This window comes from Hydractinia symbiolongicarpus, chromosome 8, assembly GCF_029227915.1.
Source record: "Hydractinia symbiolongicarpus strain clone_291-10 chromosome 8, HSymV2.1, whole genome shotgun sequence".
Taxonomy (NCBI): Eukaryota; Metazoa; Cnidaria; class Hydrozoa; order Anthoathecata; family Hydractiniidae; genus Hydractinia; species Hydractinia symbiolongicarpus.
In genome coordinates this window covers 13,209,495-13,230,990 of record NC_079882.1, presented here as the reverse complement: position 1 = coordinate 13,230,990, position 21,496 = coordinate 13,209,495, and the positions used below count along the sequence as shown (strand labels likewise).

Here is a 21,496-nt window from a genome sequence, read left to right as displayed (position 1 = left end):
CAGAACTTGCTTGTTTTGCTACTCATCGTGGTATTTTCATATACACTAGGCTCATTATTAATATGTCATCTGCTGCTGAGCTATATATCAAAGAGAAATAGAGCGTGCTCTTGTTTGTTTTTAAATGTCTCCTTGACAAGCACCCTACCATTAACCGGTAAAAATGTGACTTTTTGCAACAGGAGATTATTTACATGCGCCATAAATTACCAGCCGAAGGTGGTAAACTTTCAGAAAGAAAGGTTCAAGCAATCATAGATTTAGAAGCATCATCAAATGTTAAAGAATGATGTTTATTCTTGAGTATGTTGACCTGTTGTGCCACAGTTACTGACCCTCTACATCAACTCCTTCGAAAAAAGTGCACATGGAATTGGTCAATGAAACACCAAGCTGCATTTGACCATGTAGTCACTGCTCTTGTCAACTGATACACTTGCACATTATAACCCATATGGATATACAGAAGTTATGACTGATGTATCTCCAGTCAAACTTGGAGCTATTCTTTCACAACACCAATCACCTAAGTCTTGCAATTTTATTTGTCAAAGAACGCTTTTGCATGTACTTGAGTGGTCTAAAATTTACAGTGGTTTTTTTCATTAACCACCAAACATTTTCCACCCCAAATTGAGCAATGGGTTATGAAATTGATGCCATACAATTATATTGTTCAATACTGTCCAGTCAAAATATGTGATGATAAAGAGTGCTGCAAAATTCAGAAAGGGAACCTCCGTTTGTAAGATCTCTATTGCCATTGCCCATGCATTTGTGGAAATATCTAGGACAGGTCAAATTTTCTCTCTTTGTGTGACAGTTCTGCTCAACCCCAAGCCAGGGTCATTTAACGGGAAAAAAGTGTGCGCATGTGCAATTATTCGTTGTCAGATTTTCTGCCAAAAGCGACCCATAATGGTCATGGTGGTATGAGCTTTAAAGTTCCTTAAAAACAAACGTCTTTTGAACCTCTGTGACTAAGGTCATTTAAGCGTTGGTGAAAAACGAAGATATTTGCTTTCCTACGCATAGCCATGCTTTGAGACATGTATTTCCCAAAAGCTGATAACCTGTTTTACCAGATAAAACCAGTGGTTTGTAGCTGTCGTTTTTTTTGAGTGAAATTTTAATGAGAATTGTGCATTCAATAAGATAAATATAAACAATAAACTAGTGTTGGATGTAAAAAATGTTGCTTGTGACTACCTCCTACCCTTTCATATTCTTCCTTTTTTTTAAAAAAAAAAGTTTATTACGGATGCAAGTTCCTAGCTAGATAATGTCAAATCAAATAGTGTATATTGTACTTTGTAGTTTGACATATTTGCTTTCTATTTAATGTATCTAAAGCTAGTTTTCTTCCCTTGTTTTTACTACGAAAAATACAATCCTAGTTTCCTACAAGGGTTAGGGATTAGTGGTTCTGCTAAAAATAGTTTTTCATAGCGAAAGTTTGTTTGTTATGAAAAATCCTCATGCCAAAAGAAATTGAAAAAAAGACAAGATTTTTTTTAAAAAATGTGTATAATTAATAAAACAACAAGTAACACTGAACCAGAGAAGCTCTTTTGCTTTTATCTGGGTGGCATATAATTTGACTTTTCTGGCTAAGTGAGGCTAAACTTAAGTTTGTGTGTCTGGTGAAAAAATGTATTATCTGACAACGGAAATTATCAGGTAACGCCAGAAAAAAATAGTTTCATCAGAAAAAGTCAGGGATTTCACAGGAATGTGATTAACATTAGATCAGATGTCTGTATTCACCATGCACTCTTTGCTTTCAAATTGCATGCTTTTTTATGAGAATAATTAATCAAAACACAAACCTCAGACTTTTTCAAGAACTGGGGGCACTTTATGGGCCCTGACATCTGCTTAAATCAATGTTTTCAAGAGTTTCATCCTTGACTTGTCCATGAATTTCCTATTTGTTTATTTTTTGATACATATGCTCCTGTTGTTTAGTTGTTTTGTTTAATTTTTTAAACACTGCTTTAAATTGTTCTTTAAGGTATGAGTTATCAATGCTCGGTGCTGGACAAAAAAATTAGTAGTGGCTTGTCATTAGTCGTTGTCACTTACCACATGAAACAACTGTCTCTGTCTAAATAAAAAACCTTAGTTTAAATTCATTTTGTCCTAACCTATCATTTTTTACCTGGTGCGATGTATCTTACAAACATTTTTCTCTGTGTCTTTTACTTGTACTGTCAAGCTTGTTTTTTACTATTACTCATCTTTTTTGCTATATTTTTCTTCAGGTGGGTTTAGTGCTGTTTTATCAAAATACTAAAACAAAGAATATTTTAGAAGAAACATTTACAGTAAAAAATAAGTTAATTCCAAAGCTTTTCTCGAAAGTGTCTTTTTCTTAAAGTAGTGTGAAAAATGAAACATTTGTAGAAAATAAAGGAATGTTTTTTGTTTAATTATAACGTTCACTATTTGTGCATGTCAGCGAGTTTTGTGTGAGCACGGTTACAAAAAAGTGCGAGTATTTTTTATATACTTGCTCACATGGAATGTTTGTTAAGTAATTACTCATACCGTAGTTTAATACTTGCTGTATGTTGAAAATATGGAAAGTGTAATGTTGTTGAAAATGTAATTGATTTTTAATTTAGTTCAAGATTTATAACAATGCTGCTGAAATACCATCTGAATTTATCAGCAAGCAAAGACAGTTAAGAGGAGTTGTAAAAAATATTCATGAATCTGGAAAAATACAAATTCAGCACCAGGCTACTCTTTTGCCAAAATTTTTCACACAAAAAGGTCAGGTAACAAATTCTTATTTTATTTTGTCCAAAACTTGCATGTATATATTATGTTATGCTATAATACTTCAATTAAATTTTGGAGATATACACAAAAGGAAAACATTTTTAGCAACACATAACTTGGATGGATTAAGTAACATGTCAGTGGTTTTAAAAAATTCTAAGATCTCACTCCTGTCTTTTTAGGTGTTGAATGCGAGAGTATGCTTTTGTTATCCAAAAAATTAATAAGAAATTCTTTTAAAACATATAAAATTGGTAAACAACAGCCCAGTCTGAAGTGTGCAAAAAGGGAAAAAATAAAGATTATAAAACAACAGTTGTTACAGAGAGATATTTTGTTCTTAAAGTAATGTAAGTTACATATGAAAAAGGTGATTAAAAATAGGGATTGGTACACTAGCTTACTGAGCAGGGAAACACGTAAATCTGGTTTTGCTGTATTTTGTGTTATATAAAAAAACAGCTGTTGAGAGAGTGCATTGTTTATGCATTCCCAACAAGAGTTCAAAAACTTCTGGTATTGCTAAAAAAACTATTAAGACAGCATTGTAATAATTTTTTTGAACTTTTTTTGTGTGTTTCTGTGTGTCTGCGTTTAATAGTAACTCCTCTAAAATTCTATTTCACATCAATATAGAATAATCTATTTGCTAAACCAAGAAAGTTGAGAGAGAAATTAACAGTAGCTGTTTTATGAAATAGTTTATTATTTCAGGAAAGCATCTGGAAATTTTACTGGCTGGGACACATCCTAGAAATGGATGGCTTTCATTTCTTACTACGCAGTTATTGCATAAACCTGTTCATTTTGTAATACTAAAGAGAGAGGGTAATCTGCTGTACTCTGTCCTATACCAGAAAAAGGTGCAATATTTGTCTATCTTTAAAATTGTTTTTTTTTTGCCATGTTAAATTTTTTTAAAATAAGGAAATCTGAAAACATTTGCAAATAGAAATACGAAGCTTTTTATAAGTAAAAACTGTTATTAGGTAGGTAGGTATTTTAATTTTACAGCTTAATGCCTATTCTGCTCACCCCATTCTTTACAGTCCTTAGAGAGTTTGTAATTTTTTATAATAAATAAATGGTTTTATTGTCTTAACAGTGTTATATTTTACTTACAAAAAACTTCGTATTTTTATTTGTAAGTTTTTAGATGTTCTTATTTTGATAAAATATTTGTCTTATTTTTTATTATTTAAACTTCACGTTTTATCAATTAGTACATTTAATTTTCGCAAATTTCTAAAATATTAATTATATATGTATATACAACTTTTAAAAGCAGCTTCGGGTAAGAAAGTAGTATGAAGTAATGCATGGTGGTTAATGCAACAAAATTATTGAGTTTTATATTATTGAGGTGTAATATGCTGGGAAAAACCTTCATCACTTGCAAATTTGTTACTTTTTCCTAACAAACATCTTCTCCAGTGCAAGATCACAATTTCTCAATTTTTTAATTTACTATGAAAAATTGTTCTTTCTTTGTCAATGGATCAACGTTTTGTCACAAATTTTGTCACACTATCAGTGCATTTGTTAGGAAATTATTAGTCAGGCCATAAATTAGTCAGAAGAAAATCATTTTTCAGGGGATATATTTGTCACCCGAATAGTTCATCACTTCTCCTTAAAAAAATCTTTTTTCCGTAATAAAGTATTATTTCAATTTTTGTTTTTAATAATTTCAGCCTGTACCAGAGGGAAGATTTATTGCACTTTAAAAAAATAAAATCGATTTTCTCAGGGAGCTGCTTTTCATGACTCAATATAACTTTTTTACCAATATGTTCTAACATATAAACACAAAGTGTTTTATAATCTTGTAGTTAACCCGTTATTAATATCTGTTTCTGTTTCACAAAATACACATATAAAAATATAGGTAACATGAAAATGAGATTATTATTGCAGTTGTAAAAAGGATATTGGTGATGGTGGAGTGACAAGAAATACAATTCATCGTTGATTTTAAAAGTGTGTAGCTATCTTTTTGTATACCTTACCCATCTTGTTATGTTTTTGAATAATGTAAATACAATATCATTTTACTGCTTGCAAGTAAATTTTAAAGTAAAATGTAATGTACAGTTTACCAACGACCAGTGACACTCCATATCACTCTGCTCTTTAATAAAAAAATAGCTTGCAGGTAGATAGATATGTAAGTAGGACAAACACCAAGTTTGTATATCTAGCTAGCTCCATGTGTAGCTGGGATATTATTTAGCTAACCATCAACTTCTGTCTTTATCAACTGTTAATTAGCATTTGTATCAAGTATTATTCATGGTGAACCTTCTCTTAATTTTTCATGTTAAAACAATTTGTGTGGTTATTGTAGCATTCTTTAAACTTTTCATAGCATAGTTCAACGTATGCACTCCTTAGTTGCTAAGCCTTCGCCGTTCTAAAGGACATAAAGTTTTAAAAATAATAAATATATATCTTTCAAAAATAGCATACCATATTTACTCTATTATTCCTGCTGCTGGATTAGCGAATCAACATTAGAAATAAAGGTGGTTTACTAGAGGGACAAGAATGTTACAGAGGCGGGGTTTATTTTTTAAGCTTTTTTAAATCATGAAAATTGGGGTAGTATTAGTATTAGGTTTTAGTATCACCACTTTTACGACTTTTAATTGAAGTTCTAACATGCATGTAAAATTTTAATTCTTATGTTGCTATATGCAAAGGTGTTATTGGAGTATGTAGATACGGTACAGACTTGATAGTTACTGCAGCAGTCCTGCACGTGGGCTTATCAGAGAGGCGAAGGTGTTTTATTAATCTGAAGAAGATTAAGCTAAATTGACTAATTCCATACTGCATGAATCTAAAAAGAATAATATCTCAATAATTTAGCAAAACATCAAAATTAGCAAAAACGTCTTCCACACAGTTTCCAAATTTTTCCAGGCTGTGACTGACCACTACTAGATTTTAAGAACGTCAAGACGGTTAGTCTTAACCTTTTTTTTTGATTCAACAGGAACTTAGACACTATGATTATATTGAAAAAACTTTTTGGCTGAATTTCATCAAACCAATATAAAAATATCAATTTTCAGGTTACTGAGCTTAATAAAATATTTTACCGCTAGCAGTCACTCTCCCAAGAGTTTAAAATGACTGGTCAAGTCAATGAGAGTCTTTAATTAAACTTAGTAACTACTTCTGGGAAAATGTATTAAACATGAAGTTCCTTACGCACATATTTTGCCAATAATATAATGTAGATACTTAAGGCCTTTTTAAATGAGACCGGGGAAACTCAGTCCACCAAGATATCCCGCATGACCGAGATCTCAGATATTTGTGGAAGAACGCTGAAAATTGAAATCGTGTTTATATGTGCATATTCATCTCGCCCCGGTTACAACAGGAAACTCGGTCAACCGAAATCCCGGGCAAGTGAGCCGGGATCCCGGTCAAACGGGATGGATATTTGTCCATGTAAACAGAAAAACCCGATGGCAAAGTACGGAAAAAGTTTATGTAACCTTAGAGGAGCAAATAATTATCACTATTAATGCATCAATGGACATATTTGTGTTTGTATTATAGTGTATTTGTAATAAAAGACAACAAAACCATGAAACATGCTGAAAAATCCTGGTTTCACTAAAATTATAATTGAGAATGACCTAAGATTAAATTTTACTGGACTGGAGTATATATATATATAACGGGCAAACCCATGGATTTTTTCTCTGGCTAATGACCAGTTATACTAATTTTTACTAAAGTTGCAGGACCTTTTAGCTGATGCCAAGGAAAAATCTGTTAATATTTTTTAATTGACGAAAAATTGCTATGTTAAAAATTTTTTAATTCATAAATGGAAGATATTTCCTGGTGAAGTAAAGGCTTTGGAAAGTAAAATGTTCTCTTTTTTCTGAAACTACCTTCGTTTTCTTTTTGTTTAAAAATATAAGGGTAATTTATCTATTAAAATTAGGTCGGGTACTATTTGAAAAGTACATCACTGAGCCAAGTCGATGTTTTTAGAAGATCACTCAATAACTGGAGACAGGATATATGCCAAACAGCATCACCATTTTAATAAATTGGTTCAAAATTTCACATTTGTATGAATTAAGCCAGCTAGACACTCATGTCAAATCCAAAGCAATGACAGCTTCATAATAATAAAAAACTTGTATAAGCTGAACATTTTTTAGCGATATTATCCCAATATTAACTACCAAAAATATAATTGCTGCCTGATAAGGGAGCATTATAGTCAAAGTAGAAGCATGAGATATTAACGTCATGGTATGGCAGAACAGATCTCGCAGTTTAATTTTGATTTCCATCCTTATTCAAAATGTAAAGTCTCATAATCATATTTACATTGTTTTAGTAATGAAGAAAGAACTAAGCGTGTAAAGCATAGCCGTCTGGCATCAGCTTTCAAATGTTTAAAGTAAATGAAAATTCGTATAAGATTCACACATTTCAAGCATTTTTTAATACTTTCAGCTACATATAAGTACAAAATAAGTTTATCGAAGTTATGCGCCAGCTAGCCTGCCTATCATAGCCCTTAACCAAATATCTGGCTACTATCTAGTTAGCTAGCCACAGCTTTATGTTTTATTCAGCTCTAGCATATAATGTTAGCTAAAGTTGAAGTACCCAGCAGCAGAGATGTTTTTAGTCTGTGTTAAATTTAAACGTTTGAATGTAGATAAGTTTTTACACACCTGTATTGCAGCCATGCTCAACTGTTTTACTTATGACTGGATAATAATAGGTTAACTATCAAGGCTGTGTAGTTTGTAAAAAAGTCCTTTCAGCCGTAAAATTGTTTGACTGTGGTGATATCCGCAATCAGTTTTCACTTTTTTTTAGATTAATGCACAAGCTTATCTGTAAGATCTGGATTATTGTTTTAGCTTCACCAGTATAACCCTATTCATGCACGGACATTTGATGGCCTTATATTTAAGTCGGATATCAGCTTTGTTTCATTATCTTGGCAACCACTTGACCTATGAGAACCAAACCTTGTACAATGTTAACACAGAGAAAATAAAATTACATAAGCTATAAGTGCTAAACAAGGTCAGTGGTTAAAAAAAGTGATTTTTGTTTAGAAACCTATGTTTTGCATAAAATACAACTCGTATGACTATACTTAAACTTGGAATGACGTGTTTTCGGAGACGCTGATAACTATTTTTGATTGCATATCAATTTTAAAAAAGATACATGGACGGAAAACATTTAGACAAATTCTCATGATTAAAATAAGTCAGATAAGGGCAATTAAATATCTTTTGAAAATATGCCTTAAGTTGGCGATACACAATTTATTCTGTAGATTCTGAAGTTTTTGGATTTGTTGAAAGAAACAACCAGTTTTTTCAAAATTGTATCAAAAATTTGCAACCAATCACACTCTTTAAAATAAAATTGAATTACACAAGTTTGTTGATTTCGAAAAATCTTATTTAACAAAATAGAATTCCTAATTACTTTTAATGCAAATTGGATCGTGTATTGCTTGCTTGAAAGGGTGCTCCACTGAATGTAGGGCAAAAATGTCTTAATATTTGAAGTTTTTTCTCTTGGCAATAGAACACATAATTTTTCACATTATCTACATCATTAACATCATTTTTATTTAAAGTTATACAAAAGCTGTTACAACATCAACCATATTTTTTCTGATATTTTGATTGGATTTTAAATGAAATTTTCTAACTTATCATAAGCCTTAAATTTCCATGATAATTAACATTTGCATTGTTTCTAACCCCAGGGTACTCAATCAAATGTATACAATAATCATTTGCAAATGTGCTGATAACTACTCTCGTTTTCATGTTATTCTATTGTTTGGGTGCAAAGGTGTTTATGCTCTTTATTTTGGGCTGTTTATAGGGCATTTTTATGAGAAAATGTGTTAATGAAGAAGTGGTAAAAAATGGGGTTGCTGTGGTATCAGAACTACACACTACTGAAAAATTGAATGTATCAAGTCAAGCATTTCTTTGCAATCTAGTTAAATTGGAAGTAATCGCTGATGCACGTGGTAAAGGAGTATGGAAAAAAAACTCAATGAAGGAGAAAATCTTGAATTATTTGAGGAGAAAAAGAAGTAGGTAGACTTATTTTTACTTTTTGTGATAACAGCACGTAACTATGGGTAATTAATTTGTTTTTTATTAGCTGGGAGGATGTAAGTAAAAAGATTTGTATAAAGACATTTATTTATTGAAAATTCAGTATAGTCTTCCAAAGTTGTCATATTGCATTCTCATTTTGTGTCCTGTTGGATTTTTTCACCTTTTTGTCTTCTCTTCTTATTTTGAATATATTTGATTTTTTATCACCACATTTTTAACTCTGCGTAAATCTTAAATCAATTTTAAGTTTTCGTCTGCAAACGTCGTGAGAAAACGGAATCCCTCGCTAGTTAGCTATTAACTGTTTTTATATGAATCAATTTTAAGATTTCGTCTGCAAACGTCGTGAGAAAACGGAATCCCTCGCTAGTTAGCTATTAACTGTTTTTATATGAATCAATTTTAAGATTTCGTCTGCAAACGTCGTGAGAAAACGGAATCCCTCGCTAGTTAGCTATTAACTGTTTTTATATGAATCAATTTTAAGATTTCGTCTGCAAACGTCGTGAGAAAGCGGAATCTCTCGCTAGTTAGCTATTAACTGTTTTTATATGCTGTTTTATTAAGGTTTATATTCAGTTAATATTCAGTGCTTTTTTACCCTACCCAAAATTGTGTTATATTTACCAGCCTGAATTTGATTAAGCTGCAGCTTGGGTTAGTATTTCTCGCTAAAAAGTAGAAAAATGGTAGAGGGTTGATTACATGGAGAATTTCAATTAGGCATGGAATTTTAACCCAGGGCCGGGGTAAAAAATGTTTTGCTATTACATGGAGATTTGAGCATGATCTCGGCCTGGGCTGAACTTTTTTCAACCTGGCCGACCTGTAACAACATCCTTTTTAAATATGGAAGATAAGTTAAGTTTTAACTAATTAAAAACTATTGCAGAAAATATTGTAGCGTAGGTACATCGCGTGGTATTTTGTAAATGGACAATGAATATCCAAAAAAAATAAGAGTTTGAAAAAAAGGTGGCTACCACCTAACACATTAAATGTTAAAAAGATATTTGTTACAGCCTTTTGCACCAATTGTAATTGTAAATTCAGTAGCTATATAGCTATGTACCCAAAACTAAAAAAAGATGCCTATAATTTTCTTTCGTTTATTAGAGAAGCAAAACCCATACAATTTTCTTTCATAAAATGACGATTCGCGAGCGCAAAGTGTTAAATACTGCAGCCTAAGCGTGTGTATTCGTTAACCATCACATTTTTGAAATTGTTTTCTCAAAAAATTATTTTTTAATTCGCCCTATTTAGCTGCTTTAAATTTTCTCAAACTTAGTGACTACAGCTACACGTCTAAACTTTTTATTCGGTCCAAAATTATTTTTTATCAACTTACCAGAGTCTGTAAGAGGCTTTAAAACCTAGAAAACCTCAAAGCCCAAGAACATGAAAACGAGATTAGTTATAAGAAATGTATTGACAAAATGTTGACTTTTACAGCTTTTAACTGGCAGTTTCACAAAATCGATGTTAGCAAGAGGATATTGGTAGTGGTGATGTGATAAAAAATTTAAAATATTGCAGATTTTAAGAGCATGTTCTTTTGGTGTATGTTTAGCGGGCTAAATCTAAAAGATAAAGAAACCTAAAAGATTTTCACGGCGTAGTGATCCTTACAACATTAAACCTGATCTCACCGCAAACACGTCATCTGGTTATGTAAAGTGTAACAAAAATTGTGATTCTTGCAAAAACTATGTAGATGAAACGTCTTGTATAACATCATTTGCAACAAGGAATACATTTAGGATTAGACGAAACAGCACTTGTATCGCAAGTAACGTTGTTTATGTTGCATACTGTAAAAATTGCGGTAAGCAAGGAGTTGGTTCAACTGTATCTTGGAAATCAAGATCGGCGAATTACAAATCACATAAAAAAGAAGGTGCCATCCTATAGAATAGTACGACATTTTACTTAAGAGTTTTCTAACGACGCGGTACGGCATATTCGTTTTATTATTATTGACGTGGTTAATAATGTTGAAAATCTTGCAAAGGGTGAAATTGATTGTTGTTGTCGCAAAATGCGAAGTGTTTTTGAAAAGTGTGGAAAAGTGCGATGCGATTTCTAGCATTTTTTACATTTATTCGAATTACATCAAGCCATGAATTTTAGGTCGGCGTAAGAAACAACCATGATTTATAGCCGTCTTCTTTGTAGGACTAGCATCTTGTTGAACGCCGGTCGATTATCTTTCAGCGCAATATTCTCCTTAGGGCTTAATATAATTACTATTTCGAGACTTCAGCTCTTTAATTTTCTATTGTTAATTTTCTTTTTTTTTTGTAGTTGACGTTTTTTATTGCAACTATACGCATAGGAATTTTTAAATGTACCTTGTAATATAAATAACCAGTATCGTTTGTAACTTGTACCTGATGAAGAGTAATAAACTCGAAAGCTTGTCAATGCTTTGTTCTTTTTTATGTTTTAATATATTTTTTTTATTTTTATTTACTACTCAAAGGGGCCAAATAAACGTCACCCCCCCCCCCTCCCGTTTATTAATTTTCAGAACGTTTCGTTACCTTTTTTCTTGCATCAGTTCGTGTTCTTTGTAAAACCATCTTAAATGAATAATCCACATACATACTCTTGTTGCCCCTTTGTTTGAGATACGATGTATATTCCTCAGCCTTTTTCTGAGAATTGTCGTCACTACTACATATTCGTCGAAGTCTCAATGCCACACCTTTAGAAATGCCTTTAATAGATAATTTATTTTGGTATGATGTAGCATGAAGATACATGTGTGAATGAGTAGGTTTGCTATAAATGGTGGTAAAAATAAGATTATTGCTCAACTTTAGTTGTAGATCCAAAAAACACAAGTCATTACAACCTATTTCCATTGTAAATTTTAAATCTTCATTCAATTTACAAACATAAAAATTAATTTAATCAGTTTTAAAATTAAAAACTATTGCAGAAAATATTGTAGCGTAGGTACATCGCGTGGGATTTTGTAAATGGACAATGAATATCCAAAAAAATAAGAGTTTGAAGAAAAGGTGGCTACCACCTAACACATTAAATGTTAAAAAGATATTTGTTACAACCTTGTCTGTCTGTCTGTCTGTCACGCAAAATGGTAGCTTAGCTGCGCAATAGCGAGAAGCACGCAATGCGGTATAAAAAGGACAGGCGAACCCGTGGATTTTCCACGGGCTAATGACTAGTATATATAAAATATACGATGAAGGTTTAAATTTTGACAAAAACAAGCGAAAATATTCCAAGGAAAACTTAATGTCTAACTGGCCCACCAAAAATACTTCGAATACTTACCTCGTGGAAAAAAATATACAGGGTAAGGCACCCACCCACAAGGTCAAATATTATTTTAAAAGCACTATCGGTAAGCCTGACTAATGTTATTTTTAAATATGTTTAAATATGTTTAACAAAACCAGATTGACGGTTGTTGTTGTTATATACTGACTACCTATTTTGAAAAAACAATAATCGCGACGTATCACTGCAACGCATATTAGTAAGAGTAGTCGGTGACCCGTGGATAAATCCACGGCTTCGCCCGTCCTTAATTTACCGCATTTTGTGTCTCGCTACTGCGGTTACCATATTGCGTGACAGACAGACGTATACGGGTATTATAATATAGACTAGTCGTTAGCCCGTGGAAAAATCCACGGATTCGCCCGTCCTTTAAATTTACCCGTGGCAACAAAGTGGATAAAAATATATCGCATTTGATATTCGTGTTCAGAGACAACAATACGGCTATTATTAAAGAGACTAGCCGGAAAACCTAGTGTCGAAAGGCCGGGTTAAGCCACAAGTAACTTTGTGACCCCGTGTTGAATGCCCGGCGGGGTCCTTATAAGAGACGGAAACTGTGTAACACATTCAGGTAAAGCGCTTTAGTACAGGTATGCAGTATGTTGTAAATCGAGTGCAGCGCATATTTTGGTGTCTCGAGTGTAATATATATTTCAAGAAATATTTTTCCCGCACCTTTAGCTGAAATAAAACACGGTATAACCCGTTGTTCAAAAACAATCAGTCGATATTATTTTATTATAAGGAATAAGCTTAATCGTGACACTGAGTTAAGCACTTAGTACAGGTAAACCATGTTGTACATGCCAGGGTTCTCACGCCTCCTCATAACTCCGCAAATCTCAAATTCAAAAGGTCTCAAATCTTTTTGGAATTAGGTTTTCTTTTCAAATCTCCTCAAAACATTTTTGACATTAGTTTTTTTTTATATATGGTAGTTTTTATATTATTTATTTTGAATCATCACAATTTGTGGTTGCTGTGGCCTGCAAATATTACTTTTTCTTGTTGTGTTTGTATTTTAAGCAAAGTTTCTTAGTTATCATATCTTTTGTAAGAAAATATTTGAGATGCCAGTCTGTGTGTTCCTTTATTTTTACAAGTGCAAATTTCTCTCTTCAAATCTCCTGAATTTTGTAACAAAAATCTCAAAAAATCACAAAAAGCTCCTCTAAAGTCCTCAAATTTTCTTAACTTTTGTTTTTAAAAAAGAGTGGGGTATGCGTATCGCCGTTATACCCTTGTCAAAAAAGCTTTATAGCAAGTTATCAGTCAGCCCGTAATTAACGTTGGGCTGAGCGCTCAGTACAGATATATACACCATGTTGCACATCCGTATAGGGCCAATACCGTTTTCAAAAAAACTTTATCATAACTTTGGTTTAAAAAGCAATACAGGAAACAGCCTGTCGTTACCTTGTCAAGTTGAAAATTACTCTGGAATATTATATTGCCAAATGAGTTCTCATAGCAGTATTAAAGCTGTAGCTACCTAACTGCATTTAGCATAAGAATTAAGAAACTTGTAGGCAAACTGCATTTGGTGGCTATTTTCACTATTTAGTCGGTAGCAAAAGCTAGCGGCCACAAACCCAAATACAAATAAAAAACAATATACCAAACTGAGTAAAAACTTCAAAAGAATAGGAATAAATAAGGCTAGTTATAGCTACCTAGTTAGCTAGCTGGCTTAGGAAGCAGGATGCTTCCTCAGGATCTACGTTTGCAGCCAAAATCCTAAAATTGGTTTCTTTAAGATTTATACATGGCTAGATAACATTAGATCATCCAGCAAGCACTCTGTCATCGCTAGAACTTTGCAACAACGGAACAGATCGCGTACAAGGAGGGGTTTATAATTAAAATGACATAAATTTTTAAAAACATGTTTTTTTATATTTTTTTTAATTAATGAATAAAAAAATGGCGTATAAGATATAACAAAATGAATTAAGTCACCCCTGTCCGCTTTTTCAACGACTTAACGGTAAGTTCTAAAAGCCATCGCTGCTTCGGGTACCATTTTGCGCCCAAACAGACAGACGGAATAATACGGCTATTAGTAAGGAGTTGGTAAGATTTTTTTGAGCATATGATAATGAATAAAATGATACAAAGTCAACTATAGAGTTTGTTATGTTAAGATAATCTTGTCTTACTTATGATGTTGGATATTTCGCGAAGATTCTTCAAAAACGCATCCTAACATCATTTTTTGAATAACAACTTTCTAAATATGGCGATTAATTATTGAACTCACATGAAGTATAGTATGCCGAAGATGTGAGCAGAAGCGCGTGAGAAAGTTAAAGTAAGTCTGTGACGACACCTTAAAACCTTCCTACTACATTTTTATCGTCATATTTTCACAAAGGTATTGAAACTTAAATAGCAAGTAGGTAGAAAATAAGGCGAGCAACTTTTTGCGAGTGCAATGAGAATAAGCGCAGTCCTCCAAGAAATGTATATTTGTTTTTCTTTCTTCCGATCAATTTAGCTTCAATTTATTTATTTGCGTTCTTCAAATCATGCACACTAAACTTATTTCAGTCCTTTAAATGGACGCCACGAAACCTTCAAATCGACGTTTTTAAACATATCTCTACTTTGTAAGGAAAATAAATTCATGCTTTAAGAAAGAATCAAGACGGACAGATGGCAAGGTTTGCAAAGTTTGTTGTTTTATATAGATGTTTAAAAGTGAAATTTTGATAACAATGGTTGAAGTAAATTCTTAGTGGTTTGAAATGAGATTTGTGATGCGCACTTTTGTTTATCGTAAGTTATTTTTAAAAAAACCTCTCAATTCAGCCTCAATTTAAGTGTATGGTGTCCTTTGTAATGGTCAGAATTTATCCCCTGATGTCTAGTCAATGAATGAAGGTGAACATCGAGTAGAACCGTGGTTGTTCACGTTGGCAGAAAATCAAATACAGCCTAAGAAGTTACATGTAATTTTCATTACGACATCAGTGGATATTGTAACCACGTTTTTCGGGGAATAACTCGCAAAATCTGGCAATTAAATTCTCGATAAAATTAACAGTTGGTAAACGAAAACAATGATAACGATATTTCTTATTGTTAAGGGCATATTTGATTTTAGTAGAGTGGTTTTGTTCTACCATCTATCTACATTTTTTGCCTCCTGAATTTTTTCAACAACACAATTTTGATCCGCCGAATTAAATTTTGGCCAAAATTATTAAAAAAAGTAGATATATACTTTTCTTTATTAAGAACCCGAAACCCGTAAAATAAGGATAAAAACGTCGGATATTTCTAGTCAATCTTTTTAATTATTAACGAAAAGTTTGAAATAAATTCCTTTGTATATGCTTTAATTTTCCAAAAATTAGTCGGCAAAATGTGACTATTTTGTGTAATAATATTTTTGCCAATTAAAAACATTTACCCCAATTTTTTTGTGCTATTTTTCCCGATAAGTTATTGGGTTGAACATGTAAGGAAAATAAGACCTTGTCTGAAACCATTTTTTTTAGTTCTCAGAAATTGAAGTTCGAATAAAAATGCCCAATCTGCGATTTGCGAAAGTTTACTCAAACAATTAACGTTTTTTATAAGAAACTCTTTTATAAGAAACTGTACTAAGAGCTCCAAAATTTAAGCAACTTTTGCTTGTGGAGCTTATTTATCCGAAAAAAGTTTTAGAGCGCACGACTTTTTAATACCTACTTTTTAATACCACGTTTTTTTAAAAAGGTAATTTTACCGTAAATTGTTATCTCTTGTCGAATACTTACACTAGAAGCCCGTGAGTTTTTTTGTATGAGCGTGTACACTTTTTGTCCAAGTTGATACGCCGTAACAAAATATTTTGTGAGGAATTTTCAGATTTTTTGTTGTTTAGTGTGGCTAAGGTCAAAATTTCATCTAATTATGTTGCGGATTGACTATAACATAGATTTATAATGTAAAAGGATCGTCTTCATCAACATCAGCATTATCTTCAAGATGCTTAGAAGCATTTTCCATGCGTCTTTTATGCAAGGATCCATTTCGAACTTTATCTTTGTTTGTAAACGTAATGCCGTAGACATTAAAATATCTTTTTACTATCTCGGATGGTTTTGTAAGCAAGGAGTCTTCTTTGTCACATCGATTTTTTGTAAATAAATATCTTGTGTTGTTTATTAGGCTACATGTTAATGGGTCAAAAAAAAAAATTCTTAATTCTTTTATTGATCGGTTATCATGATTTTCTGCACTGCACAGATGTTAAAAATGGCGTCGAAGAACGATGAGTTTCTTTGTGGTGATGATCTTGATTTCTGTTAATTGAAGGTGCATTTTTAAATTGATGCTAATTTTAACGTGGATATAGATGCAGTTATATCTGAAGTATCTCTTCCTAGAGATAAAAGCGATCAATTTGAGTGTAGTCAATGTGGAAAAGTGGTAATTTTGGTAGAGGATTAAGAAGACACAAAAATACCAAACATAAAGCGAAAAGTAGTGATTCAGATACTGCAAGGCCGTTTAACTCTCTTACTAAGGAAGAACAGTTACATAAAAAACTGCACCCTTTAAAACTACGTGTTATTGTAAAGAAAGGTGCCATCATTGTACAAAAAAATATGTGTCTATCTGAACAGTTAAAGAATGCGTTTTTAAACTTTAGCTTTTCTGTTGATGAGGCAGTGGAACTTTGGAAAAACTAAAAATTGTAATTGAACAATTCAATGGTAATGCTTAGAAATTTCAGAATTTTATGGGTTATTAAATGAAAATATTTTGCCAACAATGTTTGTTGATGTCACCTTAGTTAACATTTTGCTAATGGAAGTTGCTAATCATGTTTTGATACATCTCTCTGAAACAGATGTGTCATCATTTAACCTTTCACAACAAGTAATTGAAATTTTGGGAAGTGAAGTAAAAAGTTTGCAGTATCTTTCTGGTTACATTGCGCATAAACTACATTCAAAATTTTGTTACGGTAAATAACAGTCAGATGTACACAAACAGTATGCTCTTTTGTTAAAAGCATCCAAAATTAACATAGACGACACACATACACTGGTAAATGTCCAGAATAGAGGCTGTTTGTGGAATCGGAGAACCCAAAATCTTTTTATTAAATGCGAGCAGTTATTCCGTCAAAAAACATCTTTTTTTTCAGTACCAATTTATGCGCGAAAGAACAAGTTTCGACTATGTTAAGTAACTGCACCATACTGTCGAATTTTAAAATGATTTGCGAGGGAATTGATCCCTAAGTGAAAAAATAGATTTGTAATGATGTACTTGAACATTTACTCAATTTGTTTGTTAGAGTTCGCACATTTTCATATGCTAAAGACGTTCGTGAAAAGCGCAAAGCTGCAAAACAGAAAGTAAGAAAACGCTCATTAAGAACATAACTAAAGAAAACCAGTCGTGCAACAGACATGGGTTACTGAGCTTTGCAAGTCCTGCACATGGACTTTAAAAACTGTTAAAAAGGCAAATTTTATACATTTGAAAAAAACAATTGGGTAAAAGGTTCGCTGTTAAGATTAATTTTCGCAAATTTTATCCATATTTGCGAAATTTGTTTGCGCGAAAATTTCAGGAGCTGCGAATAAGTACTAGTAAATTCGCGAAAATAAATTTCCGCGGAAAATCTGAGCAAAACTGATTCGCAAAAAATAATCATCGTAGAATGCATCTCCCAAAAATATGTCGTTGGCTTAAGGGAATTAAATTTGGCGATAATTTAATTTGGCAAATATATAAATAAACTTTATTAAGCATGTTCATGAAAATCCTCATGCAGAAACATGCTAAAACTTGGCGGATGGCAAACAAGAACTTAATTTGGTTATTTTTTTGTCAAATCTGCCAATTTCGCCAAATTTTAAATTCAACCAAAATGTCTTTCCTTGTCTTTTCTTTTGCCACTCAATACAATTTTGGCCAGTTCCACAGTATAAAGGGAACTCGACCTTTAATATCACCAAACACTGAGCAAGTGTGCAATTCTCTAGCTCTGTAGTATAAAGAGAACTAGAGAATAGTTTAATGTATTAGAGACAATGTAATGTTTTCAAAACATTTGTGGCTATAGAAATAGCCGATTTGACAGTTTTAGTCCATGTCCGGAACGTCAATATTACTGCGTCTTCTTTCTTTTTGGCAAGGCTGTATCATCAATTGATATGGGAAGTAAAATCAACAGTTTTTTGTGATAATTCTTGTATAATAGAAGAATTAAAACCACGAGTAGGGCGAATATAATTTTTGTACACGAAGAATTCGTAAACTTGGTAATACCAAAACACCAGAACCTGTTTTTGCATCATGTCGTAGATCAGAATAAGCCGAAGATAACTTTGCAGCTAAGGTCAGACAAAATTTTTTCTCCATTGGATGGTAACGTACACTACTACCACAAGAGGAATTAATATAACTCTGTTGTTCTTCCCAAAATAATTTCATAAAATATGGAACAGCTGTTTTGTCACAACCAGAAAATAATGTCGGCAAATCATTATTCATTTTCTAATGCTGCTTTCATTTCACAAATCTCTGTTCCAACGACGAGATGTAAACGTAATAGAAGCATTCAGTTTGGCTGGTTGGCTGGACACCATCGATTTCGTTTTTTGCATAGGTCAAAAGACTCACAGTGGTGACATGGATCAGTGCTACAAACCAGAATGTTACAATTATTTGATGGATAATACTCATCCTGCTGCAACTTTGGTTTTAAAGACAATTATTGATAATTTGCATAATCAAAATGCTTTTGAAAATTAACTTCTTTATCTGGATTTGGAGTTTTAATCCCATCACATATAGCATAAGTATTTAGCTCAGCATTAAGAGTGGACAAGGTAACATTGTGAAATGATCGTCCATTAGACATGATAAATGATGATCATCTGATAACGTCCATCTAAACACTGTTACTGAATATGATAGTAATTCGTCAACAAAAATTTCGAACTTTGGCAGACAGTTGGAGTTGGAGTTACAGTAACAAGATGTTCTTCTGTTTTAGTATGCCAACAACTAGGCAAAAACAACTTTTTAATGCGCACTTCATTGTTTGGCAATTGAACTTTAAATAAACTGACTCCTTTATACCTCCTGGAGACAGGACAGCAAAAAAATTAAACAGGCATAGTGAAATGTGAGGTCAAAAACACAGCAAATGTTGAAGAATCTCAGTAACAGCCTGCGTATATAGCTGCCATGTTGAAGTTTTGTGCAGAAGCGGAGGCCTGGGGACTAGAAATTTGCATATGAAAGAGTTATTACAATAGACCATTGTTTATTGCCAGACTTTCTTTCTTCTTATGGCTATGCTAATACCTTTTATATGGAATCAACTTGTTTTTTCGCAGGAGCTAAGCTAAGCATTATTAAAACAAAATGTGAACGTTTTTCTATCAAGATGTACAGTATCGGAAACTAGTTCCTGCAATTGTGTGTATGTCGGTGTTTTTTTTAGAGTGTACCAAATTGTATTTTTGGGGCACCTTTGTTTAAGACTGCCTTTCTAAATCATTTTTTATCATTGCTACTTTAAATTTTAATGAAAAATAGAAAAAGATGAAATATTCCAAATCGTTTTGTCCGGTTTCTATTGGGTGAGTGAATCAGTTGCAATTTAAGTGTAAAGTTAGGGGTAATTTAGGATGAAAGTTTTTTAGGTGTCCAGGGATGAAAAATTCCAAAGTGAATTACTTCTGATCTATGAGAGAGATACCGTTTTGAAATTTCAATCACTGATTATATTATTTCTAAACTTTGAGAAGATGTATAAAAATGTTGAAATGAGTAAAATAGGATGAATTATTCCAAAAATAGAGTGAAAAATTGATTGCAAAGTGGAATGTATTAAAAACTCAGAGGATGTGCTATTGACTATAAAAATGAATTTATCGAATGATATTTGTCTAATCTTAAGAAATATAGCAAAAAGTTTTAATAAAGAGTGATAGAGGATGGATTATTCCACTTTTAAGTTGGCCACTACAGAAAGCGTGTGATGTTTTTCAAATATTAATGATCGTTGACAAATGGTCTTCTTCATTGTTTTATAGAAATTCTCGGAGTCACATAGGTTTTCTTAACTTGTCAATTCAACTAAACTGAAGTGAAAATATCGCGAAAGGAGTAATTTTGGATGAAAAATTCCATTTTTTTAGAGATTTTGCATTATACTATTGATACTCTATTAAAGAGAACAAGATTAACGTTAGGCTATTAACTTTCATTTTTACTGACAGTTAGTTCCACAACATAAAATTTAAATGTAATAGAGTCTTTCAGGATGAAATATTCCACACGCAAAAATCGTGATAAATTGAAATAATATTCGCGATATTTGCACTTAGTTAAGTTGAATTGGCAAAGTTCTGTTCTTACATTATTGTTATAAGGTGACATTCGTTAATAATTATTTTCGTATCAATACCCTTCAATACCAACAAGACGTATGATATACGTAAACAACCTCGCGAATAAAGTTTACAAAAAGCTGTCTATTAAATTGTGATTTCTGTTACGAAGTTAGACACGACATATTTTGCTATTCAGATGGGCAATAACATTTCTTGTGGACTACGCAGTTATTTTTCGAAATTGATTTGTGAGATCTTCTTGAACGGAAAATTCCTCGAAATTTCAATTTTCGTTGGGTCAGTCTGGGGTAAACTGACTGACAGAAAGAAGAAAGCGAAAACGAGAAATTCTTTTCGCTACAAAAAGAATTTCGTTCTCGTAATTATTTATATATGGTGGAGCGTCTTCGTTTTTCTCTTACGTATTGTTGTGGAAATTTTATTTTTCGCAGACTACTTTCCAGGCATTTGGGGAGACCTTAATTCTGCCTATATTCACTTTTGAAAACTTTGGTGGAAACACCTTTACTTTACCAGTTAGTTAAATAAAGCTTGTGAACACTAATCTTATCTTTTTAAAAAATAAACAATATGCAGGCGCTGCATAAACTATCTCGCTATTGAAAATGCACAACTATGAAACATCCACAATGCAACCCAATTTTACAATTTCTGCTAACAAAAAATACAGCCTATCATTCATGGTTAAAAGTCGCGCGATTGAAACGTATATGAGCTTAAACTCCATTTAGGTGACAAAAATCAAAATTTTGATGTCACTATCATATTCAGCATACTTTTTTGTTAACTGTGCCAAATTTTGCCGAAAATAAAGTATTTTAATTTTCGAACCAATTTTGGCCTAAAATGACATTTAGGTGACAAAAAATCAAA

The 21,496-nt window shown here is 32.4% G+C and overlaps 1 protein-coding gene across 4 annotated transcripts in view; it reads left to right on the top strand.

Annotated features, from left to right (window-relative positions):
• LOC130654391 (protein C3orf33 homolog) overlaps positions 1-21,496 on the top strand; it is a 47,401-nt gene that overhangs the window by 23,024 nt on the left and 2,881 nt on the right. Inside the window, exons 3-7 of one of the 4 annotated variants that reach the window (XR_008984412.1) lie at positions 2,628-2,778; positions 3,502-3,650; positions 7,695-7,863; positions 8,807-8,902; positions 10,504-11,357. Coding sequence is in view for 2 of the 4 variants with exons in the window: in XM_057456956.1 (XP_057312939.1) it covers positions 2,628-2,778; positions 3,502-3,650; positions 8,686-8,902; positions 10,504-10,511 (525 nt within the window). In the remaining 2 variants the exon portion in view is untranslated. Of the gene's footprint in view, positions 1-2,627; positions 2,779-3,501; positions 3,651-7,694; positions 7,864-8,685; positions 8,903-10,503; positions 11,358-21,496 lie in introns of those variants that run through there. The other 3 variants (XR_008984411.1, XM_057456956.1, XM_057456955.1) reach the window with 3 other exon arrangements.